The following is an 8202-nucleotide window of genomic DNA, read 5'->3' on the forward strand; positions in this document are numbered from 1 at the left end:
GACAGGGGACACTGCGTGCTTCATTTGCTTCTTCCTTCTTTTTGGAGTGCGATCATGGGGAACATCAGAAGCAAGCCAGAGTCGATTGGGCAGTGGAGAAGCCATAGAAGTAGGGCGAGAGCAAGTTTTCCAACGCAGGCCTGCGATTCAGATCCTGCTTCGGTTTCAGGTTTGTCCGTTCAAGCATCCGATTCCGACATCTCTCGTAGTTACTTCATTTCCTCGAATTTTTCATCCATGTTTGGTTTTTGGCTGGATTCTTCATGTGTTGTTTGGCTCAGGTACACCGCAACAGGTAGAGGAACTTGAGATATGTTGTGACGACGTCGAACCCAGTCGACCTGAATATAGCAGAACGGTCCTTATGTGCGGGGGTTTAGGACTGACGGCGCCTCCAGAAGTCAAGCAATGGCAGAGTTTCACAGAGATTTACTTGATGGAAAATCAGTTTACTGAGTTACCCGAGGATCCTCGGAGTCGTGTACTCTTGGCGTTGTTTCTGAATAGAAATTACAAACTTAGAATGATTACTCCCTCTTTCTTTGATTACATGCCTGCTCTGGAAATCCTGAATCTATCCCGAACTCGGATCAAGTCCTTGCCAGAGTCTCTGTTCAGGTTAAGCCGCCTAAAAAGACTATTCTTAAATCACTGTGAGCTATTGACGGTGTTACCTCCAAAAATTGGAGAACTTCAGCAGCTTGAGGTACTTGATCTTGAAGGGACTGAGATCATGGATCTCCCAAAGGAGGTTGCCAAGCTCACAAAGCTCACTTGCTTAGAAGTATCTTTTTGTCGATGCATAAATCGGGGCACAAAATCTGCGAAAACTGCTGCATTGATTCCTCAAGGCACTATTTCTGCGCTCTCTAAATTAGAAGAGCTAAGTATTAATGTAAATCCGGAGGATGAGAGATGGGAAAATGTTGTGGAAGCTATTGTTGACGATGTTTGTGGCTTGACAAGGCTGGATACACTTAAACTGTACTTTCCACAGGTGGACCATCTCAGGAAATTTGAATGGTTTTGTATACCTAGATGGTTATCGCATTTCAAATTTATTGTTGGCAATCATGATGAACGCATCATGTCTCGTCTCCCAGTGGATCTTGAGCTTGAGTTTGAATACTGGGATAGATCCCTCAGATATGTAAATGGTGTGGGTGTACCCATCAATATCCAAAATATGCTCTCGCATACTACTGCATTTTTTTTAGACCGCCATACGGATGTGACTAAGCTATCTGATTTTGGGATTGAGAACATGGAGCAACTGAAATGCTGCATAATTGGGGAGTGTAATGAGACTCAGGTAATTATTGATGGAACTGAAATGTACGATGAAGCTGATAGAAGTGAAATTGCATTGGAAACATGGGAGGATGATAGGAGGTTTCTTGGATCACTTGAGTATCTCTATGTATATCGTTTGAAGAGCTTGAGGAGCATTTATGAGGGGCCACTGCATCGAGGATGCTTGTCTCATCTTAAATGCTTGGTCTTACTGACATGTCCTCAGTTGACCACTATATTCACACCTGAACTACTGAAAAACCTTGATAGCTTAGAAGAGCTCAAAGTTGAAGACTGCCCCCTTGTCAAAAGTTTAGTGAGGTGTGAAGATCCTTTAATTTGCAAGGGTACTTTCCTTCCCAGGTTGAAAAAGATATTCCTATTCTCTTTGCCTGAACTCATTGGCCTTTCCTATGGCCTTTGCATTGCACCAAACTTGGAACAAATGAGCATTTTTGATTGTCCGAATCTCAGGCATCCATCAACTGATGAATTCTCTTGCAATCATCTGACAGTGACTGAAGGTAAGGGCAATAATCAGCAGAGAGTATTGTTTTGTTGAAATTATGCAGGTCTTTTTCTTTCACTTTCGTTTTATACAGTTGATTGAACAAGTTAAAGCTGCAAGCCCAGCTTTAATTAAGAGAATTGGAAAGTCAACACTTATCTGAATGAACTCTTATCTTTTTCAAAGTGGATACCTGATCTATTAACCTTAAAGCAATGGTTTATATAAGCTCTGTAAACAAGTGATGTTCAATACTTTAATATTCCCTCTCATGTTCAAACCCAAATAAAACCTTTGATGAACGCACTTTAGGAATAATATAGAGAAAATATCTTACTCGAAATGAAATATTAAATGGGGCATGAAAAATCAAAAGTTGACTCTAGTACCAAATAAAAGTCCTATCTGAAAGTTTAACTTATTTAGTGGATGCTGACCATAAGACCATTAAAACCCGAAAAGAAGCAAAGTGGGGTATTTTGCCATTATGTGTAGCTTCTTATTGTGAATTTATAGTCTAATTCTGGTTTTGCGCTTTGGTGACTCATGCATTTGCCCCACTAACACTTGTCAAGTCGGAGAATTTTTTCTCTCTAAATGTGCCATTATGCCCAGTCTATGAAACTCTTTTGTTCGACATGCGATTGTCATTTCCCACTTAAATGACTCATGCTGTAGCCCAATTGGAACTTGCCTAGTTACTCTCTGAGGCTCTCTTTAATTTCCAGCATCCTTAGGAGTGTGCTTTGTTTTCAGAATTTTAATTGTTAGTGTTGGTTTGGCAAGAGAAGAACAATTATTGTGCATTATACATGATCTAGTAATGGGTGATGACAGCGAAGTTCTCATACGAAGAGATAAGTTTGTGACAGATCTAGAGTAGGTTGAGGGTGTGATATGCTAACAAGTGAGTGTTCAGTGCCTCAGAGATTGAGAAAGTCGTACATCAGGTAGACAGGACATTGGCATGCTGAGTTGCTTGAAGAAAGCTTTTGTGTTTCAATAGGTATTGAGTGGTGTTATGTCATGAACTGGAGCTGAAAGTGGTGAAGCTCGTTGAGGAGTTGATTGATTCATAGGATTGTTTTTGTTTATATCAAGAGATCAGGTAGATTTATTGCTGCTTATCTTTTTCCATCACTCTGATTATGTTGTCATAGTTATCTGTTGTAGACCACAGATATCCACCTGGGTGACTACATGCTCCTCTGTTCGGGATTGGATGTTTCCTAGTATTGCAAAAGTAACACGTGCTAGGCCAACTGGCAGATTAGCTGATTCATCTTTAAATTCCTGTTTAGATGACGTGGCCTGGTGCTTGTTATTCATCTAAGTGTGGTTACTCGTTTTGCCTAATACGCTGATTTTGTGTTTGAGCAGCGCAAAGTATTCCAAATGATGCAAGCAGAGAGCACCCTGCTCCTCCTGTGGTTTCATCTACGACCACTGATAATGAAGCAGTTAACCCTTCAACTACTAAACTCAAAAGGGAGCCTAGAGTTGCTCCTCGGCTGCGGAAATCCTTATTTAATGACCTTAAGTTAGCTTGCAGAAACTTTGGTTCTGCAAGTCTTTTCGGTGAAGGTGGTTTTCGCTGTGTACGTGATGTTACAAATGATACAAGCGGAGAACAGCCTGTCTCTCCTGGGATTTCATCTACAACCACTAGTAATACAGCAATTAACGCCTCAGTTTCCTTGAAGACCACCAGTAATTCAGCAATTACATCTTCAATTTCATCGAAGACAGCTAGTAAAACTACCATTAACCCTTCAACTTCTAAACTTGAAGAGGAAATTCTAGTTACTCCTCTGCTGCGGGAATTTTCGTTAAATGACCTTAAGTTAGCTACAAAAAACTTCAGTAATGCCACTCTGCTCAATAGAGGTGGTTTTGGCAGTGTCTTTAAGGGTTGTATTAAAGAAAATGGCACTGGGCTGATGGTTGCTGTTAAGAGACTCAAATGCGATTGGATCCAGGGTCGCAAGGAATGGCTGGTGATGTATCATCCAATGATCTCTTATTTCGGGATTGATGCAGGTTTGACTGTTAGTATGACATTTCATGTGTTGCGCTTTCCATGTGGCAGGCTGAAGTGAAGCATCTTGGTCATGTAGGACATCCAAATTTGGTAAACTTAATTGGATATTGCATTGAACTCGATGAAAGGCTGCTAGTATATGAGTTTATGCAACGAGGGAGCTTGGAGGATCAGCTCTTTAAAATGCGCAGTGGTACTTTACTACGTGCCTGGTGCCCTTAATGACGTCTTACATTATGTTCTTACTGTATAAGTTTTCATGGTGAAACAATCCTCCTGTAGCTGTATATTGAATGTGTCTCCCAAGAAACTAATAGATTGCTACTAGCATCTAGATAATAATGTGAAGGAGAGAGAATCATATTTGTCCTAATTATGGGAGTCTTTCCAGAAGATAATAGGGCTTGGAATCATATTTACCCAAAAAAAATTGGTTAAAAATCTCGTCCTCTGTTGGATGTTCTTCTGCCTGAAATGTTTTTAAGTAAATTGCTTGTTTGTTGTTGGAGCCACTGCCAACCCAAGGATGCGATACCTGGGACTTTCACTGTTATCAAACTCAGAGGACTTTATTGTTCGAAGCCAGTAAGAAAAAGGAAAGAAATGTCGGGAGATCAGAACTGGTCGTGAAATGTCACTTTTTAGCAGCTTCATCCGTGTGATGATCGTAGTATCATTTTATCACCTTTGTCTCTCAGTACTACAAGTAGGTTTAGCTGAGCTTTCCTTTGCGTAATTTCTTCACAGTTATTTATCAAAAGTTGGTATCAGTTTTAACCTTAACTATCTTTGACTATGGTGGCTTCACAAAGGGAACATTGATTTATCTGTGATGACAAACATTTATAACCAGTTCTTGTTTTCTTTTGTGGGCTGTGTAGGAGCGACTCTGCCTCTTTCTTGGTCTACCAGGATGAAAATAGCCCTGGATGCTGCAAAGGGTCTTGCTTTTCTTCATGAGGAAGCAGAACCGAAAGTGATATGCCGTAATTTTAAAACTTCCAAGATTCTATTAGATGCTGTATGTAGCAAAAGCTGTGGCAACATTCTTTTTCCTTTTTAATTATGTGGTTCCACTTTCTTATAACTTGTCTTTTTTCAGGACTACAATGCCAAGCTTTCTGTTTTAGGAGTTGGAAGATTTTATCCCAAGGGAGATGACTCTCCCGTATTCCCCCAAACTCACTTTGCCACCAAAACCATTGGAACATATGGCTATGCTGCCCCGGAATATGTGGCGACTGGTATGTAAATGTTAGTAGGGGCAATTTGAGGATGAGAACTGTCCAAGTCATCTGCATAAAAATGGTTTGAGTAATAGACGAATTATGATTAGCAACTGAATTGAATTAGGCTGGTCAATCGTGACCAAAAAGACAAGAAAATTAGAGGAATGGTTATACACTGATATACCTACCTTTCTCTATGTGCATTTGGTCTCCTCCAATTGCAATGTATGGTGTCTGTATCATATTTTTGCCTGGGAGGAAACTGGAAAATTTGCTGGACGCTCACTTGTGGCGAAAGGCTAAATATATGCCAGTCATAGATGTGGACATCATGAGTTAGTGTTCCTAGGTGATCTAGATTTACAAGAACATGTAAATTTGGATCTTGAGGGTGCAAATTACGCGAGTTCATAAGCCACATTAATCACGCATTGCTGGCAAGTGAATTTTTTTTTTTTGGTTAATGTTATTCTTTTCAAATAATGAGAGAAGTTCGCTACACCCTTCGATCACCCGATTAATTCCCATTAGGTCCGGTACTTTTTGGTAGGATTTGTAACCAGTAATAACCGAAACATGGATTCATAATTAAAGTTCTTTCGTTATATGAAGGCATTTGATTTTATCTTTTACATCTGTTGATTTTGAGTTGAAATTTTCATATTTTATTTCTGATCTACATTTGTCTTTATAAATTTAAGTGAAGGCAATGCATGAACAAGCGTTAACTATGTTATCTAAAATTGAGATAATTTTGATTTGACGATTTCTAAGAGTAGGCATCATTCTGAATTTGAGATTTGGTAGTTAGTTCATGTCTATTTGCTATAAATTATTACCTCCCCGAAGCAGATACCTGATTTTGATTGCTATAAGAAAAGGAAGTGATGGAAGGACAAAGAACTAAGTTATTGTTTCAGCCTTTTGGGTCAAGTACCTGTTTTTGATTGCTAGAGGTGAGGGTTGAGACATTTGGCAGGGACCTCATGGATTGTACCTATATCTAACATAGGATCATTTGGTACTTGTTTTGTGTATCCCCGTCCAGTGACTGCCCATGTTGTATTGCAGGGCACCTCATGGCAAAGAGCAATGTCTATGGTTTTGGTGTGGTTCTTTTGGAAATTCTGACCGGATTGCGAGTCATAGACCAAAGTCGGCCTTCCAGTCAGCATGACCTTGTCGAATGGGCTCGTCCATCTCTAACAAAGAAACGAGAGTTGCACAGATTGATAGATCCAAAGCTGGAACGTCGATACTCACTAAACGGAGCCCGCATTGCTTCGCAGTTGGTCGCTCACTGCCTTAGCCACGATCCAAGACTTCGTCCCCAGATGAGTGAAGTTGTTGAAGTTTTGAAGGGTCTCCAAAATTTCCAGATAAGGCAAACTTCATCTGAAATTGTCAGAACGAGCCAGGGAAGCTCTAGCAGTGGAATGGCTTTTCAAGGCAAACCGCGGTGAGTTCAGTGGAAGAAATGCAAGTCTTTCAACTCTGGAAGCCAATTGTAAAGCGCAGCAATGTGTCTGCAAACAGCCGTCCTTCCAACTCCATTTGTTTCCTTTTCTCCTCATCCTGTTTTTGTTCCAGGAATTTCAATTTTTGTAGTTTGCTCTACAACCTGAAAGTCTAGATTGGACAAAACTTTTGGGCTCAAGATCGTTTTTCTTTTTGGGCACGGACGGGGCTAAAGGGCCTTAAAAAAGCCTAGAAGTGTGAGCCAACCCAAAGCCATCATCATTAAGAATTAGAAAGACATATGTAGAGGTTGATATAATGAGAAAATGGCATATTTCTCCTGAAAAAAAAAGAACCATTAAAGTCATAAAAACCAAGCTGACCTAGCAAATTAATCAGCAAATGGGCTTAGAATGAGGACCAAATTCGATAAGGCTGCCGAAACTATAGATTCCTCTTCACTTATAATAATGCAGATGTTAGTTTCATAGGAACTTATAGAGGAGTAGCTCAATCATTAGCTCTTTAATTTCCTAAACGCTTTAATCCGAAGCACTTGAAACTTTTTATAATGTACAAATATCGACAGATGGATTCATTGATATCGTTATTCTGTTCTATATTTTTCATTTGTCGCGCTACTACTACCTGCCGTTTTATATCCAATGTAAATAGATCCACATCCATAGCATGTGCCCTCCATTCCAGTATGGAATTCTGTGCCAGCATGCAATCTTTTTAGATGGTAGCAGAAGAAACCAAGAAAGAAAGACCGGAAAGAGAATTCATAGCTCTTTTACTAGTTGAAAGGAGAGAGGGAGAGAAGGACATCAGCGCAGGAAATGGAGCACAAAAGATTTCTAGTTGATGATCTTTGGCTATGTTGGAGACATGAAAGAACATTTAATAAAGGATTAATACCATAAAAAACCCATAACTATTTTTTGATCATAAAAAACCCTAAATTGGTACACCTAAATTTACCTCAAACTGGTACACCTGTGACAAATTTATATTCCGTTAGTTTTCGTTAAATTTTATCGTCAAATTACTGAGTTAGATGACGCGTGGCAATTGCCGGATATACACGTTTGGATTTTTACCATTTGTCACGGGTTTATCAATTTGAGATTTTTCGTAATATTAATCAAATTTAACAAAAATTAACGGAGGGTGAATTTGCAAATGTGTATCGGTTTGGAATTTTTTATGGTCAAAATAGTTGTTTGGAATAAATTCGTCACATATATACCAACTTGAGGGTTTTTGGTGAGCGAAAAAATAATTTGAAGTAAATTTATTACATATATACCGATTTGAGATTTTTCGTGATATTAACCCTTTAATAAAACCACACTTGTCTAGGAATCTATGACATCTTGCTGTTATGGAAGTACAATATTCAGATGCTATAATAACACGCAGTGGGATATGTTGCATTCAATGTTCGATTCGGCTATAAGTCTACTGGCTATGTACAGAAGCTTCTGTGGCACCAGTGACCATAATTGTAAAGGAAAAAATAAGGACAATTATTTGATAGAATATTAATTTTGGGCCCTCTTTTGAGATTACAGCCTCAAATAGGGATCTTATTTGGAATTTTCTCTAAATATATGAAGTGTCGTTTAATATATTAAAGAGAAATATATTAGAATGGGACGAATAAAATA

General features: G+C 39.1%; 1 protein-coding gene across 1 annotated transcript; it reads left to right on the plus strand.

Moving 5' to 3' along the window:
* Nucleotides 1–6534, plus strand: LOC115725865. The gene is made up of 8 exons (XM_048279720.1): nt 1–169; nt 282–1817; nt 3182–3250; nt 3386–3798; nt 3891–4035; nt 4724–4863; nt 4945–5086; nt 6143–6534. The coding sequence occupies exons 1-8, from the start codon at nt 55–57 to the stop codon at nt 6532–6534; spliced, it is 2952 nt and encodes a 983-aa protein (XP_048135677.1). The 5' UTR covers nt 1–54.
* The last annotated feature ends 1668 nt before the right edge of the window (nt 6535–8202 follow it).

This window comes from Rhodamnia argentea, chromosome 5 (assembly GCF_020921035.1).
Source record: "Rhodamnia argentea isolate NSW1041297 chromosome 5, ASM2092103v1, whole genome shotgun sequence".
NCBI lineage: Eukaryota > Viridiplantae > Streptophyta > Magnoliopsida > Myrtales > Myrtaceae > Rhodamnia > Rhodamnia argentea.